General features: G+C 43.1%; 1 protein-coding gene across 1 annotated transcript in view; it reads left to right on the top strand.

Annotated features, from left to right (window-relative positions):
* The first annotated feature begins 9,801 nt into the window (after window positions 1-9,801).
* PAPSS2 (3'-phosphoadenosine 5'-phosphosulfate synthase 2) overlaps window positions 9,802-20,985 on the top strand; it is an 84,195-nt gene continuing 73,011 nt past the window's right edge. Inside the window, exons 1-2 of the mRNA XM_023760515.1 lie at window positions 9,802-9,856; window positions 10,466-10,602. Coding sequence (XP_023616283.1) covers window positions 9,802-9,856; window positions 10,466-10,602 — 192 coding nt within the window. The remainder of the gene's footprint in view (window positions 9,857-10,465; window positions 10,603-20,985) is intronic.

Genomic DNA, 20,985 nt, shown 5'->3' with positions numbered 1-20,985 from the left:
AATGAGATCCAATTAAACATGGTCCTGCTAGATGAGTAAACTTTGTGCCAGTCCACATAAATTTAATGTACGAAAAATACTATTCCACAAAGATTGACTTGGTGATGTACATATGCAAGGCACAGAGCTGGCAGATGAGAGGAAGCCCAGTGAGACATGTTCCTGCTTCAGGAATTTGCATGTCATCCCTGCACTGGGCCATGCTAGTCTCTGGATCATCCAGTTTTGGTACATGTGCTGCTGATGAGAGCACTAGATGTGCTTCTGCCCTCGAGGAGCTCACAGGGGCATCTGGCACCTCACAGTCAACTGTAACTTACACCAGAGAGCTTTGCCGGGATAAGCTTCAAAAGCTTTGCAGAGGGAGTGGCATTTGAGCCTTGAGAAGTGGGAGGGTTTCAACAGGTAGAAATGGGGGAGAATGTCATTCTTGAAAATGAGAACAGTGTGGGTGAAGGCATAGAGTGCATCATGTGTGAGGTTCCCTCAGTGAATGGTGGGCACATCTATAGCATTAGATGAATTGGGACAGGTGGCCAGGGGGAGATAAGGTTTGATATATTATTATATATAGAGCCATATCTTAAGGGACTTGAATATCTCCATAAAGAATTGTAGTCAAGCCCGACCACCGTGGCTCAGTGGTTGAGTGTCAATCTATGAATCAGAAGGTCACAGTACGATTCCTGGTCAGGACACATGCCTGGTTTGCATGCTCCATCCCCAGTGGGGAGCATGCAGGAGGCAGCCAATCAATGATTCTCTCTCATCATTGATGTTTCTATCTCTCCTTCTCCCTTCCTCTCTAAAATCAGTAAAAAATATATTTAAAAAAACACAAAGAATTGTAGTCAGGAAGCGGTCGGGAGCCATGAGAAGATTTGGGCAAGGACTTGGCATGATCTCATTTGTGCTTGAGGTCAGTGACGGGCACTGAAGTATAATGGGTGGGTGGGTTTAAAGAAGGAAAGGTTGAAGAACTAACTCTCTTCATGTTTATAACTTTTCTTCTTAATACCATTCAGCTTAGGTTTACGGCATGAGGTATATTAACATGCCTGTCTCCTCTCAGAAGACAGACTTCCTGTCCCAGTGAAATTATTCCCTCCCCCTCTCATTATAAAGAGAATCCCTACAATTATAACATATATAGCTTATTGCATTCAAGTGACTTGAGATTTTTGTCCTGTAAAATATTTATTTATTTTGGTTAAAATTGAAATGTGGGCTTTTATTTTAAAATATGTGAACTCTTTGATCTAGCAATTTCATGGACGGGAATTTATTCTAAAGAAGTAATCAGGATGGCCACGAAGATTTATCTGTAAGGAATTCATCTCTGTATTGCATATAATAATAAAAAATTGGAAGCAACCTAAGCATGCAAGAGCAGATTGGGTAAATAAGTTATGCAGCCAAGTAAATATTTTTGAAGAATGTCTAATAATGTGAGTAGATGTTACAATGTAGTTTTGAGTTTAAGAAGCATATTTCAAAACAGTATGATTCCTTTTTTTTACTTAAAAAAAGTGAAGGAATTTATGAAGAAATATTGGAAGGGTATTAACCAAAATTGTAACAGTGGATATTTTTGTTTGATGGGTGAGCGTTATGGGTGATACTTATTTATTATTTGGCCTTTCTTATATATTCTAAATTTTCTACAATGAGTATGCATAGTCTTTGATTACAAGAAAAATGCTATTTAAGAATTGCTTTCATGCTAGAGGGTGGAGTACAGTTCAGAACCATTCTTAGCTACTTTGCATCTCTTGAATGAGTCTGGGCTTCAAAGTCTCTGTTTGAATGAGGGGATTAGTTCAGATAAACTCAGATACTTTACAATTCTAAGATGTCTTATCACGTTATCTTCGCCTTTCCTTTTCCCACCACACCAGGTACACACCTTGTCAAAGCACCCATCATAAAGTAACTAATCCTCAGATATGTGTCTGCCTCTCCCCAAGGGACTGGAGCACCTTAGAGGAAGGAGCAATCTCTTATCTCCTTTATCAGGAGCATTCTGGCTTCAAGTGACAAATATGTTATTCAAACTGACTTCAACAGCAATAACAAAAGGAATTAATACTTTCCTAGCACTTAAAAAGTCAGGGGTAGATCTATTTCCGATGTAGCTGGATCCAATATTCAAATGATGGTACCCAGAATCGGTCTCTCAGCTCTACTTTTGTTACTTTTGGCCTCCTCGTCAGGTTACTGATAGCCTCACATTCTCACAGCTTCAGCCTCCATTGGAGGGAGATCTTCATCTTCTTGGTGGTTCCACACGAGTCCCAGATTGCTTTTCTTTTAGTCCCATGCACATCACTGTGGCCAGGAATTTAGAATATGCCAAGTACCTCTTCGGTACCTGTGCTTGGTGATGGTCCTGGGGGACAGGGTGCAAGGCCAGCCTCTTTTGAAGGAGCTAAATGAAGCAAGAGTAGGAAATGAGTGGTTTCCCAAAGGAAATCAAGATGTCACCAGGAAAGGGGGAAATGGATTCTGGGCAAGGAACAATGACAGCTGTACCTCCATTCATACCTCTAGCACCTTGCCCTCTGCCTGCCATCAACTGATTAAGGACTCAATAAAGCTTGTAGAATGAATGAAAGGTCAATGTAAACTGCTACTTCTCCCCGCCCCCCCCCTCCCCCCCCCCCCGCCCAACACACACAGAGAAACTTAAATCTCACCCAGTTCTGATCACCCAGGTATACTCCTGACTCATGTTTTCTCTGACTGTAAATTCTTGATCCCACAGTTTTTCAAACAATTGACTTAATCTTAGCTACTCATAGAAATTTGGCACTGTTTTTATGAACTTATTTTCTTCTTCAGCCTTTATTACACATTCATTTTCTTAGAGTCAAGTACAAATTAATAATTAAATGAGCATGGCCATTGTAACTCTTAACAGTCCAGGTACTGTCATGAACGGTTTTACACTTTGTCTTTGAAAGACCATTGGAAATAGTCCAACTCAGATATGGACTACTTTACTTAATGATTGCAAAGTCCTTTTGCCAGAAAAGAAAAGAAAAAACAAAGAGCAGTAGAAATTCTATTACTCACCACTCTGCTTTAATACAGGTGACATTCTGGGTTTTTTTGCTGGTTTTTTTTTTTTGGGGGGGGGGGTTGTTTTTTTGTTGTTGTTGTTTTCTGTTTCCTGGCAATTGGACTCTCATATAATTTTTTAAAAAATTTAATACAAGCTTGTGTAAAAAATATTCAAACAGTACAAGGGAACATGCAGTGAAAAGCAAGTCTTCCTTCTCTCCCTGATTCCTCTTCATGGAGGCAACCATTGCTAATAGTTTTTTATGTGTCATTCTAGAGATATGCCATACAAATACAAGCCTATCTATATGTACTTTTCCCTTTGTACAAATGGTAGGATTAATGTTCTTGTTATGCTCCTTGGTTTTCTTTCCCACGTAATGTCTCAAAGGGAGTTCCATATTAGAACAGACACCTCCACTTTGGTCTTTTTAATGACTGCATAGTATTCCAATATAAGGATATATCATAATTTTTTTAAAATAATTATTTCTTAAAGTATTACAAAGAGTATTACATATGTCTCCTTTTTCCCCCCCTTGACATTCCCCCGCCCCCGTGTCTTGTGTCCATTGGTTAATCTTATATGCATGCATATAAGTCCTTCGGTTGATCTCTTAATCCCTCCCAAACCCTCCCCAGGCTTCCCACTGTAGTTTGACAGTCTGTTCAATGTTGCTCTGCCTCTGTATCTACCCCTGTTCATCAGTCTATACTGGTCTCCATCATCTGTCCCAACCTCACTGGAGTAGTCTCAACCTCACCAGGGCCGTCTGAGCCTCACCAGGGCCGTTACAGCCTCACCGGGGCCGTCCCGACTTCACCAGGGCCGTTTCAACCTCACCGGGGCCGACCCGACCTCACCGGGCCGTTTCAACCTCACCGGGGCTGTTTCAACCTCACCGGGGCCGTTTCAACCTCACCGGGGCCATCCCTACCTCACGGGGGCCGTTTCAACCTCACCGGGGCCGTATCGTTCTCACCGGGGCTGTCCCGACCTCACCGGGGCCATCCCAGCCTTACCGTGGAAACAGGAAGTTTGGCCCTCTGTCCCCTGCCGGCGGCTCCCCACCAGACAAAATCTCCAGGCGTTCCTGGTGGCTTAACATCCAGCACTCCTGCTCAGATCATGCCCTCCACCAAGTGCACAGACTGCCTGTCTGCCGTCCCCCAGCGCCCCACGCGAGACTGGAATCGGTGGGCATGTTTGTGCGCCTGCTGGTACAGCGGTTCCACAGCGCCGGCCCAGCCCCGGCCTGCCCCAAACCCGACTCCGCCCCCCGATTGCGTCCCTCCCGGATGCAAGGAGCTGAAATCTGCAGCCTGCTGGGTTGGGCTCTGTACTTGGTGCCTCTGCACATCCTACTCAGTCTCAATGCTCTTCTTTCTATGCGAGGAGTTGAAATCTGCAGTTTGTTGGGTTGGGCTCTGTACTTGGTGTCTTTGCACATCCTACTCAGTCTCAATGTTCTTTCTCTCCTTCCAGTTGTAGAGCTTCCACTGGGCCAACTTTTCCATGGTTCTGTATGATAGCTGTTTGTCCGATAGTTGGTAGTTTCGATGTTGTTGTGTGAGGTAGCACGCACAGGTCTCTTCCTTACGCCACCATCCTGGTTCTCCTGGGTCTGCTTCTTGAGTGTGTCTCCCATGGCTGCGAGCAGTTGAAGTCTGCAATTTGTTGGGTTAGGCTGCAAAAGCGCAGGTGGGTCTTTTTGTGCACCTGGCACAGCTTGGATGGGGATGTAAATTGATTAGGGCTGGGTCTCAGGGAGTCGCCATGGCGGAGCAAATAGCACTGGCTGAGTCTCCGCGGCCCCTTGCCTCTCCACTGGGGCTTTGTGTCCCCCAGTGCTGGCGAGCAGCTGTGGGACAGAGCCTCCCTCGCTTTCTGATGGCTGCAAGGCCGTGCTGCCTCTCCCCATAGGGTCTGGTGCCTCATGATCCCGCCCGAACCAGCTCAGTGGATTTGAAAGTTTGCAAAAGCAAAGGCGTTTCTACTTGTGAGTCTGGCACAGCCCAGATGGGAATGTAAATTGCATAGGGCGGGGTCACAGGGAGTCGCCGGGGTGGCGTCTCCGTGCCCCTCGCCTCCCCGGGACACCAGGACTTCTTGTCCCTCAGTGCCGGCGAGCAGCTGCGCGTCAGAGCTTCCCTCGCTCTCCGACCACTGCAAGGCCGTGGCCGCCTCTCCCCGTGGGATCTGGGGCCTCAGAGACCCACCCCAAGCAAGCCCAGAGGATTTGAGGGTTCATAACCGCTTCCGATTGAAAAAAAAACCGCAAATCCATTTGCAGCCCGCCTGGCGTGTGACTGCATACCTCTGGTTTTGGTGCCTCCGTAGCTCCTACTCAGTCTCACTGCGCTTCTTTCTTTTCTTCCAGTTGTAGATCTCCCACTGGGCCAACTTCCCCATGGTTCTGAGTGGTGGTTGTTTGCCTCATAGTTGGTAGTTTCAATGATGCTGTGAGAGAGCAGCACGCACAGGTCCACTCCCTACGCCGCCATCTTGGTTCTCCTCATAATTTTCTTAACCACTCCTTTACTAATGGGCATTTAAGTTTTATAGTTTTAGCTACCTCACCAGTAAGGGATTTCTGCTTCAGCTGACATAAAGTTTTAATAAGAAGCATCACTGGGGAACATCCTAAAGAGTAAATTGAAATTAAAATAACAAAAAGAAAAACTAAAGCCACGGCATTGGCAAGGTACCACTTTGAGTGCCAGGTAAAGTTCTGAATGGTTTTCCCAGAAAATGGTACCTCTGTCCTCACTCTCTATTCCTACCTACTGCTGTTGAATGATAAGAGGAGGGGTATAATGGTATACGTCATCATCAACCTTAAGTTCTGGAACCCTGCTGTTCCCCCAGAGCAGACCCTAACACTCTAAATCCAAACAGATTAAACTGAACTGCGCTTCCGGGCACCCAGCTGACCTCTGGTGTGCAAACGTGGTTTGTGTATGAAACGATAGGCCAGGAGGGCAGACCTGGGCAGACTTCCAGAACAGTGGCGGCGGGAGAGTCATCAAAATGGCACCACTTCCAGAGTTCTGAACGCTGGGGTTCTCTTGGGAGGGAAAACTTGGGAGCTGCCACCTCAAACACAAAAGGATGTTGGGGCTTTGACTTCTTGGATGTGTCTGAGGGTCTTTCTCCTGAGGGCTTAGGTGGTTTATATACTTTACAGTGGAGTCACATGATATACACATTTACCTTGCAATAATTCTATCATGTGTCCTCAGGAAAAAGAGGAAGAGAATTCAAATAATGCAGGGAATGCCCCACTAGTCTACCTGATGAGCACACACCCAGAAATGCCAGATGGCACGGTTGTGCCTGAAACCAGCAATGCGTGCCAGCTGAAAACTTAGGAAAGACTGTGAGTAAAACTGTTGTTCCTGGTGGCAGGTATAGAAGTGGTGATAGGAGAAAGTGAGTAATTCATATGAGTAATTAGTGAAGAATTAAAGAATCTGGTAAAATTATCTTCAATGTTGATCACAACAAACCATGTACAGGAACTGTACTTGGTTTTGTACTTGAAGGATTTTCAAGGTTACTGTTGAGTACATATGAATTGCACCCTTAATGTGGTTGGACTTAAACCATGTTAGATATCATCCCACTATTTCTCATCTGAACTTCCCCGAGGCTCACAGAGTTAAAGTAACATGCCAAAATTCATAACCCAATAAGTGTCAGGGCCAGAATTCAAATCTGTGCTGCCAGCAAGGCCTAAAGATGTAGTATCTGCTCTTTATTGCTTCTTCATTTATAATGCTACTAGAGGCCCAGTCTACGAATTCGTGCACCAGTGGAGTCCCTTGGCCTGGCCTATGGGGTTGGGCGGAAACCCGCTCTCCGACATCCCCTGAGGAGTCCTGGATTGGGAGAGGGTGCACTGGTGCATTGGAGGCTGAGGGACCCCACTGGTGCATAATTGGGGCCAGGGAGGGACCGCAGGAGGGCTCCAGGGCGTGTCCAGCCCATCTCGCTCAGTCCCAATCTGCCAGACCCCAGCAGCAAGCTCACCTACCGGTCAAAGCGTCTTCCCCCTGGTGGTCAGTGCACATCATAGCAAGCAGTTGAGCAGCCTTAGCATATCATTAGTATATTATGCTTTGATTGGTTGAACAGCCCACTGGTCAACCGGGCACTTAGCATTTAGGCTTTTATTATATAGGATTGCCTATATAACTGGGAGAATGAAAATGGCTCTGGAGTGACTAACCAACGGAGCTTACTCAGGACTAAAGAGTTTCCCTGGACTTTCACTTTTAAAATTAGGACTGTTCCAAGTAAATTGTGGCTGGTTACCCTATTTGGGATTTGAAAGGCTCTGAAGTGACCACCCTATTTCATTGATCTCTCTATTTGGAATGCTTCTTCTGATATTCTGTGACTGGACCTTATTTTGAGTGATAGGCTCAAGAATAATGCCTTGAAAGTTAAAGTGGGGCCTTTTGATAAGGTAAGACTATTAGACCTAAGAGAAGTCCATTGGCAATGGACTTTGAGCTTTCTCTGTGAGAATTGGAATCTTGTACTATATTAAAATTAATACTTTGATAATACAAGTAATCACTGGCTGGTGTTTTCATGATCTGTTAGAGGTTGCATAGGGTAACAAGGTGAACAAAGCCAGAGATAGTGTGTTGTGTTGCAATACTTTTCCCCATGAAAGGGGAAACTTAAGCAGATAAGGAATGTGATGGGTAGGAAGTTATCCAAAGAAGTTATACAAATGGCCAATAAGCACATTGGGGAAATGCAAAGCAAAAGCACAATGAGATACCACTTCACACCCACTAGGAAAGCTATAATTAAAAAGTTGTACAATAACAAGTGTTGGCAAGGATGTGGAGAAATTGGAACCTTCATATGTTGCTGGTGGGAATGTAAAACAAGGCAGCCACTTCAGAAAACAGTCTGGCAACTCCTCAAATTGTTAAATATAGAGTTAGCATATGAACCAGCATATCTATTTCTAGTATACTATAGGCTCGGTGCACAAAATTTGTGTATGGTAGGGTCCCTAGGCCTGGCTGGTGACCAGGGCCAATCTGTGGGTTGACCGGTGGGGTAATCGGGGGCGACCCCGCTGGCACCCACCTTGGCCAGCTTGGGGCCTGCAGGCTGGGAGCAGCTTCTGCATTAAGCATCTGCCCCTGGTGGTCAGTGCATGTCATAGCGACTGGTCGTTCTGCCATTCAGTCAATTTGCATATTAGGCTCTTAATATATAGGATACCCAAGAGAAATGGATACATATGTCTACACAAAAACTCACACATAAATGTTCGTAGCAACACTATTTGCAACAGCCAAAATGTGGAAGCAGCCCAAATGTCCACCAAAAATGAATAGAGAAAATGTGGTATTTCCATACAATAGAATATTATTGGCCATAGAAAAAAATAAAGTACTGATGTGTGCAATAACATGGATGAACCTTGAAATATGCTAACTGAAAGAAGCCAGACACAAAAGGCCACATATTGTGTGAGTCCATTCATATGAAATATTCAGAATAGGCAAATTGATAGAGACAGAAAGTAGATTAGTGGTTGCCAGGGGCTGGAGGATGGGAAATTGTGGGGTGATGGCCAAAAGAGGTAATGAAAATATTCTAAATTTTATTTGGGGGAAGGATGTACAGCACAACTCAGTGAATATACTAAAACCCACCAAACAGTACACTTTGAATGGGTGAATTTTATGGTATGTGAATTATATTTCAATAAAGCCTCTTATTGGGAAAAAAGAAAAGAAAGAAGAAGAGAAAGAGGAGATTGTTCTAAGCCTTACTTCTGTCTCATGGCACAGCCAAAGCCACACTGCAAACCTCCTGACTCCACGAGGTTACATCAGACTCAAGCTCAGCAAGTCTCCATTTGTCAGCCCCTCCCTCTGCATCAGCTAGGGAGGATACAAGGATTTGACATTTGCTTTTCTGTGTGTGGAGTAAAAGTTAGTGACAGGATCACCCATCCTCCTATCACAGGCAATGGCAAGGCTAAAAAGGACTTGTGTTGCTGAGCATTTACCATTTTTCAAAAATTTGGTTAGATCTTTAGGAATTTATTTAAAGAACTCTATCCCATTCAATAATAATAAGAGTTTATTTATAATTTTAAAATAATGTTTAGTCTATTCCTTTGCCCTAGAAGCTAGCAAGGAAAGAAGTCTGGTCAATAAAACACTCTGATGTCTGCTTTTTTAATATAGGATTCAAGCTCCTTTCTTTGGACTCAAGTGATATGACATTTCTGATTATTCAACCTGGGCAGGGCTCAAGATATAACTGCAGAAACATTATCTCAATAAAGGGTTTGCTAAGCAACTTGACATTATGAATACATTTTCATGGACTCATTAACCCGACTTAAGAAAACAAGCTGTTTTAAAGTTCACCAGATGAACATGCATGAGCAAAACTAGTCAATACAACTGCTCCTTCCCTAGCAAGGTCTTGACTGGCAACATAGTTCAGGAGTTGGGAGTTAGTTCTTGGAAGAATTTTTTTAAATTATAAAACAATTTATCTTAAAGCATTATAATAAAAGTTGACATTATCTCTAAAACCATTTAAGCTCCTCTTTTCACTTATGCAGAATGACTTTTCTACTAAAAACCCCAAATTAATGAACATTATTCTGTTCAGAAAGTTTGTTGTTGTTTTTTAAATATATCGCATGCACAGGCACAGGAGGGGTTATATGCATAGTTGTTATAAGCATGGGCTGTGGAACCAGCCTCTCTGGTCTGAATCCCGGCTTTGCCATTTACTTAGGTACTTAGCCTGTTTGTGCCTCATTTCCTCTTCTATGTAATGAGCACGCAGTATTAGCTGCTTTATAGGTGGCGGTGAAGGTTATGTAAGTTGATATATGTAAGGCACTTAGAATAATATCAAGTGCTATGTGCATTATCTTTATTGTCCTGACTTAGCCAACTAGGCATTGGGCCTAAAACAACCAATTACTCTTAACTCACCCTCACTTTGTTGCACTACCTTGGGAATTTATATTTGTAAAAGAACCCGATCATTAGGCCATGGATGGGTTAAGCTAATGCTTTCTCAGCCAAATTCTAATATGAAAAAAGGTGTCTATGGCCAAGTGGATTAAGGAATGGAATGGATAATCAGGACTAAACTTGAGAATAGATTTTTAGGCAGGGAAAAGTTTACAGAATTTCCAGAGGTGATTTTTTCCCCCCAAACTTACTTGAAAAGAGCACTGTGTATTAGTTCGAGAAACCCTCATACCGCCATCATTTTTTAGAAAGTTTGTAACTTGTGTGTGAATCTACTACCTAAGTCAACGTTGGCAGGCTATGCTTCCTATTAGAATAGCTTTTTAAGGTTTTACATACTATATACTTTTACAACTCCTATTAGACACAGTGCTTTTGTATGATGCAAGTTCATACATGTTCAACATATTAGCATTTTATTTTAGATCTGCTGAGAAAACATTCTCAAGTTGGCTGACTCATTTGGAAGTAAATATTTCACATACCAACGTGAGCAGAGAAGTGAGTAATGAGTATGGACAGAAAGCATTTGATAATTGATTTAGGTAGGAATCCCAGGGTCTCATTTTGTTTAAAGCCCTCTTTGCACTTCACAATGCAGTAATATTTCAGGATGGAAGGAATATTGTCAATATCACAACTCCCACCAGTGCTCTTACTTCTCTGTTTGTTCTGTAAGGTTTGCTCAGACTGAATATGGGGTGGGCCAGTTGTTTATGCTGCCAGTTTGAAATACTACCATTTAAAAATATGGAAGTATCTTCGGTTCATAATTTAGAATAGGTAAGTGTGATACATTCCTCTTAAAAAGAAAAAAATTCAATGTTTTAATCCTCACCTTTGAAAAAACTGTTATTCTTCTGGAAGGACCATGCCCATAACATTGGAAAGCATGCAGGTGTGGAGATAGAACTGAATTAACACCTTGTGCAAGAGGCAAAGAGGAGTAACTTGTGTCTGATTTCATGGATCTGACATCTGAGAACTGATACATTGCTAATCATTTCTAAAATGGTCTAAGGGGCGTAGAAGGGGCCCATTAGAATTGTAATATGTTACCATTAGAACTGTAATGTGTGACCATTTCAGGCCACTCTGGAATGATAGGTAGAATGAAAATGGAAGCACAAACCCAGATTGGAATCCCAGCTAAAGCTGGTCGGTGTGTTTTCACTATAGAAATAGGCAACTACTACAAATCAAGGCTTGCTTTATTTTTCTGTTGATTGTCCAGAGCAGGAAGTCAGGAGCCTTTTTCTGTCAAGTGCCAGAAACTAAATATTTCAGGCTTTGTGGGACATGCAGTCTCTTTTCCCACTATGCCGGACCCTGCTATGGCGCACAAGCAGCCCTGGACCATACGTGAAGTCAGGACCCCGACTGGGTCCACCACAACTTCATTTATGCATAAGTTAGCTTTCATATAATTTCCACGTGTCATGAAATATTCCTCTTGAATATTTTCAGCCATTTAAAAATGTTAAAACTATTCTTAGCTTGGCCATATTTTTTTTTACTGATCTCTGGTCTAGACTTAAAATAGTAAATGAAGATTAAACTTAAAATGAGTCATGTTTGTAGGTGTGACATTGTGAATAGTACAAAAATAAAAAGAAAGGAGATACATTTCTGCTCCTCAAAAGCTGTTATTCAGCAAAGAAGCTGCTCTGTCATTGATGAACAAGTGAAGTTCAGCATAGTAGCGCTGGCTTATATGTCTAATTTGAATAATTTCACAGTGGATCACATATCAGAGCTAATGACAATAAATTTATTGGGAAAAGCACAGATTAGGATGCAATCCCATTTGACAAATCAGGCTTGAATTATTGAAAGATTGGCTACGAATTCAAGAATTTGGCAAAAATTAAGAACACATTCTGCGAGAATCAATCATCTCCATGGAATTTACTGTAGAGTATGGATAGTTGCTATTACTTGTGAATTGTGACCTCCTGCTTGAAGGCATAGGTCTCAGTTTACCCCCACTCATTTCCAAGGCTGCATAGGATACGGTAAGAAGCTAAAGGTAACAATAATTGGTGGAAACTCTGGAGCACTAGTGAGGGAAGTTCTGAAGTTCTAGTGGTGCTGAAATATGTGAGCAGAGAAGTCCCGGGACGTTCAGTCCTTCAACAAGCACCAGCCCTCGGAGAGATGAACTATTGCCCAAACTCCCCCACGCACCTTCAAATGGAATTTGATGAGTTCCATAGCCAAAGGCTTATTTCCCAAGCAGCCCCAGCCCAGAGCCTACGGCAAAAGCCTGAACCCAGCCAAATCCGCTGGTGCAGTGCCACAGAACTGGCAGTGACATGGGGCAGGCAGCTTCCCAAGGTGCTGTTGTGTTTTGTGGGGCTGATGTGAAAGGACATCTTGCTGACAAACCAGAGTTTCTGACCAGAGGAGCCTTCACTGTGATGGAAAAGTCTACTTGGATTTGTTTGAGAGGCACGCTGGTAGGACTTTGGATCCCAGCAGCTCTCCTGGCCCAGCACCAGGCGTCCTTTGCTCCCTGCTGCAGGGAACCCACCGTCTCTGACACGGCTTTTCCAGGCCTCTGCTTCTGTGGTGTCTGTGCTTCTCCCCTTTACCTCAAAGCTCTGCTTACTCATGGATTTCATTGCCTCATGACATCTGATAAATGGCTTTTCTGGATTGGTCATGTTTTAGCTTCTGCTGCCAATACTGAGTTCCTCTCTGTCTCACATTTAAATTTCTGCCTTCTCCAAATTGGGAGCCATTGCCTGGTCCTCTTCATAGCAACCTGTCCCGGGCTGGTGAAAACTTTAGTTCTGAGTGTACAGACACATCAAATCTAAAGCTTCCATGTCGTCCTTTCCATTGCACTCAGGGTGAGTGTGGACAAAGCTAAGGGTGGGCCTTACCCTCTCTCATCACTCACAGCCCAGCTAATTCCAACTCATATCATTTTCATATAAAAATGGACACATGCTTTTTAATCAGTCCTTTTTCCTCTTTTGTCTCTCTCTACCTCTTCTTTTCCTTTTAGATTCAAAATAAAATAAAATATGATCCTTACTAAGACTGTGATAGCACGGAATATTGCTGGTGATGCATTTTATTAAATTTTTTATTTTGAAATAAATTTAGAGTTACAGAAAAAATTGCAGAAGTAGTACAGATAGTTCGTGTATACTCCTCCTCCAGCTTCCCATAATGTTACTATCTTATATAATTTTGGTGCAACTATCAAAACTAAATTAATCAAATATAATCGTCCTTAGCATTCTTCTAAAACAAGAATGATATAAAGGGGGATAGGGCAGGAATTTCATTTGTAATTCCATAGGAGTTACTTTACTGCATGTATGAGATTCAAGAATAAAGATACCATTTGCTAAAGAATAAACTTAACCATTATATCAATTCTCCCCAAATTAGTATGTAATTTCTTTATTAATAATTTAGTAGTGGCCCTATACAATTTTAGGAAGCAGGGTAGGGAGCTTAATAAAATAATTCAGTAATTAGTCTAGAAAAGCAAATGGGCAAAAAAGTTCCAAGTTTTCTGTAACTGAGTCGCTTTTCATAGGGACTTATAGTCATAAGGATTTATTACTATTAACAATTGCTGGGGGGAGACCCCTGCCAGCTAAGGTTATGCATCTTGGAGGAAGCACCACAAACTGATAGAAAAGTGGATAAATTATTCGATAAGTAATGTTAGAAAAAATAGTACTGTGGGACAATATTTCCCCATCCTGGTCCTCTACCATTCAAGCGAGACCATTCTGGGCTCAGGATACAAAGTAGAAAATGTAACTAGAGACTTCTGGATTTAAAGCCGAAAGCCCTTATAGAAAAAGAAAGAGCTCTGACAAAGCATCCGGGAGCAAAAATACCAAGGCCTCATTAAAAACCCTCAGCCAGAATCAGGGCGAAGTGATCTCAGAAAGGAATTTCAAGAGTGGGATTCAGGAATGTGTGTTTTCACGAGCACCCCGGGGGATTTGTGCCTGGTGAAGTGGGAGAACCATTGGGCTAGAACAGGTTCCCCACCGGCTGCAAAGTAGAATCACACCCAGAGACCAATAGATTGAGAGGGAGGGAGGGAAACCCAGGCAGCTGCATTTTTTTTTTCAAACTGCCAATGTGATTTTAATGATTAGTCCGAGTTGGGAACTCCTGATAAAGTCTTATTTCCTTCCCCATTAACCCTGTAAGACATTATTTTCACAATGTGGGTGATTTTTAAAGACTATCTAGGGTTGGTTGTCTCTGCAAACATCTAGTTTCCTTATTTTCTAAATTTCCTATAAAAAAATTGAAAGGTGTGGGTGAGTTGGAAGACCTGTATCTACGGCAGTGATCTGCAGAACTTGGTCCCTGGAACAGCAGCCTCAGCATCACTTGGGAATTTGTTAGAAATGCAAATTCTGTCCTATTCTAGACCTCCTGCAGGAGGAATTCTGGGTGTGGAGGAGGGGTAGCAATCTACACATTCAACAGGCCATCTTGATGATTCTTCACTTTTGAGAGGCAATGAGTCTCTTGAAGAGAAACTTTCAGAACTACCTGATACCTGGGACCCACCCCCCAGATTTTGATTTAATTAGCCAGGTGTGTGATTCTTTTAAAGTTTCAGTAGAACTTCCCCCTGTCCAGAGCAGAATTGTCTTTCTAAACAAAAAGTGAGGAAAAGAGCCCTGGCCGGTGTGCTTGGTTGGTTGGGCATTGTCCCATGCACCAATAGTCAAGGGTTTGATCCCCAGTCAGGGCACATGCCCAGGCTGTGGGCTCAATCTGGGTAAAGGACATGTAGGAGGCAGCTGATCGATGTTTACATTGAAGTTTTTCTCTCTCCCTTCCTCTCTCTCTAAAAATCAATTTAAAAAATGTTTTTAAGTGAAGAAAAGAAAAACAGGTGTGTGTGTGTTTGGGGGTGAGGTAAATGGAGAATAGACAATGTTTTAAAAATAGTTGGATTTCAAGGTTCAGATATGTTTGTTTTGGTAGTGCATGTAACTTTGGCCAATATTATGATTTTTATTGCCCAATTTATCTTTAGGAGACCAAGATAACCCCTATGATTGTAGTTGTATTTTTGTATTTAATGATTAAAAATATTATATGAAGATTAGAAAATGAGTTTGACTAACATTTTAAATGAGTATGCATTTGATTCATTACTGCTTCAACTAAATACATTTTAAAAATAGTAATATATATGTAGAGCTATTACATGAGAGAGAAACATCGATCAGCTGCCTCCTGCACACCCCCTACTGGGGATGTGCCCGCAACCCAGGTACATGCCCTTGACCGGAATCGAACCTGGGACCCTTGAGTCCGCAGGCTGACGCTCTATCCACTGAGCCAAACCAGTTTCGGCAAGTTTGACTTACATTTTAAATGAGTATTCATTTGATTCATTACTGCTTCAACTAAATACATTTTAAAAATAGTAATATATATGTAGAGCTATTACTTTTTTAGAAAATGTTTAGTACCCATAAAAACAGTCTAACAATACTTTCAAGATGCCTGAGGATTTTTTTACTTTTACCAAAAAGGGAGAGAGAGAGAGGGAGGGAGAATAATTATATTGCTTTTTTTTTACTGCTTATCATTCCATGAAGTAACTGTCCAAATTTATACAATCCTTCCAGGTTTGGTACTCACTAATAAATTAAATTATGCTCAACATATTATATTCTTTTTTTTTTGCAAATTCAACATCCATTGATAGTTCTATGATAATCTCTAATAATTATAATATTAATATATATCACCACATATCTCAGTTATGTTGGAAAAGAGAATACTTACCATGTAACCCCATGTAAGTCATTCCTAAATGGAATATTTCTGTCCTATCATTGGAGACAAATTTCTCTAATAACTCTAATTTCTCTGAAAATATCGTGTTTTGGATATTTTAGGCCAGATATCACAATGTCCACTTCTTTCCTCTTTCTTCTTTTGTCCTTCCTTCTTTCCTTCCTATAAAATGTCTTAAAATCTAGCTAAGTTTATAGTTTGGTCTTTTCCTAATAATTTAAAGCCTCTAAGAGACATGGATTAAGTTATCTTCCACTTCACTAAACATCTCTTAAAAGAACCTATCGAAGGCTGAAAATTCAGGCAATTAATTGACTGAAGTATATGATTTGCCTGACTTGTTTTCACTGAGGCTTGTTGAGTTTTGGAGTGAATTTCCCTAAATATCCTAATTGTTTCTACTTTGAATAACGTGTGTTTATACTAATACTTGCACTTCTTTTTAAACTAACACAAAGAGTAGACCAAAACTTTGGACTGGATTCCACCCACGAAGTGGGAAAAGAGCATCTACCTTTCTTTTATCATTGAAACTCAGGTTAAATGATCACCATCCATTGGAATTTCTTCATAATTAAGTCATTGCCTTTGTGTGTGTACTTTCAAATATATCTATATTCAGGCACTTATCACATTCCCTTGGAATTATTTGTGTACATATCCATCTGCCTCACCAGACCATGGACAGTGGCTTCTCATCCTTGGACATGAGAAGTGTCCCATGACTAATGACAGATGGAAGGCCAGCCATATGGCTAATGCATTCTGATGGGCATGAAGAAGAGAGCACACAAAATCACGTAGCCGCCTGATAGTATATGACACGTCCCCTATAACAACTCCCCCACTTCTATTATATCTCCTAAACTCAGCAATACAGATACTTATAATTTTCTGAACATACCAGGTGATTTCATGCAGCTCTCTGTCTTTAAATTTTCTAATTCACACACACCCTCACTTTGGGAAGCAGACTGGCAAAACCAAGCCTTCTTTCAAGTCTCAGTTCATGTATCATTCTCTTCCCCAAGAAAGTCTGACATCACTCTCCATTGCCCCTCTTTCCAAAGTTCCAGAGATGATATTATTTGACTGAATGTCTCTCCTCTGTGCTCCCAAAGTAATTGTTTCTTTTAACTGACCAGTTTAATCTATGCTCTCAGTTTCTTCTGGAAGAGATAATGGCTGGTGCCCACAGCATACTGAATGCTCTTTGACAATAGAGTGCACTGGAATGCCCACATACTTCTGTACTCCCCTCCCTAAGCTGGGTGCTCACCAGGATCCATTGCGTTGGTTCCCAAAGCTATGTATGCCAGTTGTGCCTGTTACTGTAAATAAGTCATTTAGTAGATGTGACTTAAGTAAATAGTATACGAGTGGGAAAAAAAAGAGTTGTGTTTTCTGTGAAAACAAATGGGTCCTTTGGAAAGATAAGCTGCTAAAAACTGTACTGGTGAATTAGGTATAGGCGAGAGAACAGACAAAGATGGGGAAGGGGTTTGTAAAAATCTTGGAATCTCCTCTCAGATTATTTAAGTGCTCTTGATTTTTAACTCCACCTTATAAAATCCCAAACTGGAAATTGTTGAAGACACCTTATGAGTGATTTTTGGAACTCCCACCAGCATACCCATACCACAATAGGAGCCCTTAGCCCTACATCAAAGATTAGTGAAGTGCATGTGTTTTACATCAAAATAAAATGTCATTTCCCCCTGTCCAAGTCATGTATTGAGTTGAAATGATTGGGGTCAGGATGGGGGAACACTGTCTGTCTCCTTCCCTAGATAGTGAGTTCCTTGAAGACAGGAACCCCATCTTGCTGGTCTTGGTAGTACCTGTGCTTGGGAAGAGTGGATCCTAGCCCACTTTCTGTGCAGCCAAAGTTGAGAACCACTGTAAGGGCTTCTTGACCCAAGGGAACTGATGAACTTATTTTTGTACAGCGGGTTTCAATCATTAGGTCCCGGTGCATCATAGCCACTAGGGGGCAATGTAGCTGCATTTCTTTGGAATGATCATGGAGGGGCAGTGCCTCCTAGCTTGTCCCCTAAAATGTGATGAGTTCCCCCACCCCCACCCCCAAATGTGTTGGAGAACCTATGGCATAAATGTCTCACCAGCACTGGCATTCTTTATATATGTGTTTCCCTTGCTTATTTGGGTGAGCTGACTTATGCCATCTTTTCTAAACAAAAAGGACAAAGTCATAATCACCACCTCATTAAGTTAATTATTAAAGCCCATTGAGTTCCTGGAAGGAAGAACAAAAAACAAAAACCTCATGCAAATGTTATGACTAGTTTCAAGGATTATGAGTTAAATGTTGTGAGTAGTCTCAAGGATTATGAGTTGGTACAATCGGGTAGGCCGCAGTGTTTTACAGTGGAGTCTGGGAGGGAACATTACTGAGAAAGTTATGCAGAGTGTGTCCATGTGAAAGGACAAGCCCAACCCTTCCTCCTTTCTCCTGAATGAGTCTTCTCTCACTTCTGATGTTCTGGAATCATAGACTCCAAAAATTAAGCTGCTAGTTGCTCATATGGTTTCAGAAGGAATGTCCTCTCCTAAGGTAGTGAGATGAAAAAGATTTCAAGACAATCCCTTTAAGAGAAAAACCGTGGGATGGTAAGAAAAAAAAAAGTGAATATTTTGCCTCTTAGTAAGTTGCCATTGTTGCATTACAACTAAACTGAGGATGTGTGATGCTAAAGGATCTTAAACAACCTGCAGCTTAGGCCCAACGGAGCTCAGGCCTCCTATTTCACAAGTCTTTGGAAGCAGTAAAATAATATCTGTTCGAAAGTACTATTTGAGAATTAATCAAACCTAAAACAAGGTAACTTACAATTATCATGGGTCTTGAAGTAGTTGACCTAAAGGCTGTGGTGCTATGCACAGAGCATTTGGGGTTTATGTCTCAACTCTGCCCAACTAGACACTAAGTTCAGATTCCCCCCCTTCTCTCAGCACCCCAGGTTACATTGCCCACCTATAAATTACAGGGGAGTAGCCCTAGGAATTTACCTTTAACTTCCTTCTGTTTCAAGAATATGGGTTTGCCTTTAACTTTCTTCTGTTTCAGGAGCATGGGGTTTTTTACAGGCAATGTGAAAAAAATATACGACAGTTATGCAAATTACTATTTCTCCATCGGTACTTAATTTACCTTTTCTCCTAGGGCAGGATCTGGCAGGGTTCAAGACATGGTTGGAACTGATACAAAAGTTTTTTTCTCCAATGAAATTACAATGGGATATTACTGTTTAAATCACATGAGTTCAAAATGTACTCGTTTGTGTCCAATACAGAAACTCAAACCCAGTATTTGCCCTCTAGCAGTTGAAGGGAGTGGTGGCAGCTTACTCAAAATGAGTAAGAACATAAATATACTGACATTTTGACACTGTGAAAACATGTAGGCTGCCTTTTAAGTTTTTGACTCCTGATTTATGTCTCTTCCCCATCTTCCCATGGAGAAGGGCAGTCAGTGAACACTCAGATCTTCAGGTGTCTGTCTGGAGAGCTGGCCGTCTTCCAGAAATACAATTAGGTATGAAAGAAAAGTTCCATCCCTCACCCCTTTAGAGTAAACTTCTCCAGTCCTCTCACAGAAGGACGGCCAAAGTTGGAATGAGCCGCGTGGCTCTTGTGTAGCTTCATGGTCCTTTCCCCAGCTGTCCTATTCTGTTTGTGGCATTATGCAAGGAGTTAGGATGCAAAGGGGTTAGGATACCCAGTGATTGTCCTCAAGGTGCCCGTCACTAATCACAGCTCCTCTCCTCCTTACCTCAGCTTGTCCCCACATTTGGGCTCTTTAGTAGAGTTGCTTCATGCTGTCCTCTGATAAAACCTTGGAGCCCTGGGGTCTAGCCTTAAGCCTTCTCACCTTGGACATCCTTCTGCTCTTTCCCACAGGGTCCAAACACACAGAAACACTATAGGAATACTAGTATGGTGGAGCGGGGGGTGGGGGTGGGGGATGTGGACTGAAACGAGTCCCTGCGCTACCATTGGCCATCTTCTGGGGCTGGCCTCCTTACTTGACTTTGTGAGAAGGAGCAGGGCGTCAGCCGGCCCGTGTGTACCACTGGAAAATGTGAGCTCCAAAGGAGTGCATGCATGTAACCCCCTTAGCACCACGCCTGGCACTTAATGCACGGGCAAGCAACGCGACTAAATGATGTTATCATCATCGTAGGTGATGATACGGGCGTAGAGAACCTGGGCTGCCCAGGCCGACAGCTCGGCTTTGAATCCCCTCACTTGGAATATCACCTCGAGAAAGTCTGAAAGCCTCAACCGCTTCATTTGTAAAATGAGGAGGATGTAGGGCGCAATGCCTGGTGCGGGGGCGCCTGAGACTGAGGCGGAGCTCAGCAGAGTGAGGATCAGTGAAGCTGGCCGTCGCTGCTAGAACTGCGAGTGACGGGTGACGGCGAGCTGGGCGTCCGTGCCCCCGAGGCCCATGCCCACGAGTCCGGCGGGTTCAAGCATCCTTGTCCTTAACCAAATGAGCTCTGGGTCCCAGAGGCAGGAAGACTTCCTGGAAGAGGCGCGGGGGTGGGGTGGGGGGGCGGGGGGTGGGGGGAGTGGGGAGCTGAGGGGGTGGGGGCGGGGGGTGGGGGGTGCCCTGGGACCAGCTGGGAGTGGGAAAGGAAAGGCCGAACTTGACCCCGGGCTCCGCGCCCGGCCTGTGGGTCTGCCCCTCGGGCTGCCAGGTCCTGCTTCGGACCCGAGCTGGCCCCGCCGCTCCCGCGAGCAGGGAGCCCGGGCCCGACCCCGCCCAGGCGGCGGTCGGTCCTTTGGCTTGGCGCTGCGGGGGAGCCGAGGGAAGAAGAGGAGTGGGGGGGGGAGGGGAAAAAGGAGGAGGGGCCTTGGAAAAGGGAAAGGGGGACGTGTCTGCCGATCCTTTATAAACCCCCCCCCCCCCGGGGAGGGCGGGAAAGGAGGGGCGCCGCCACCCCCCACCGCCACCCGTTTCTTCTTTTTTTTTCCTCTCAAAGGAAAGGGGTTACGAGGCCAGGGGCGGCCGCGCCCCCCCAAAAAAATTTTTGGGGGGGAAAAAAAAAAGAC

This window comes from Myotis lucifugus, unplaced genomic scaffold, assembly GCF_000147115.1.
Source record: "Myotis lucifugus unplaced genomic scaffold, Myoluc2.0 scaffold_184, whole genome shotgun sequence".
Lineage (NCBI taxonomy): Eukaryota > Metazoa > Chordata > Mammalia > Chiroptera > Vespertilionidae > Myotis > Myotis lucifugus.
Note: the sequence above shows the minus strand (reverse complement) of the source record. Positions and strands in the feature narration are given on the sequence as shown.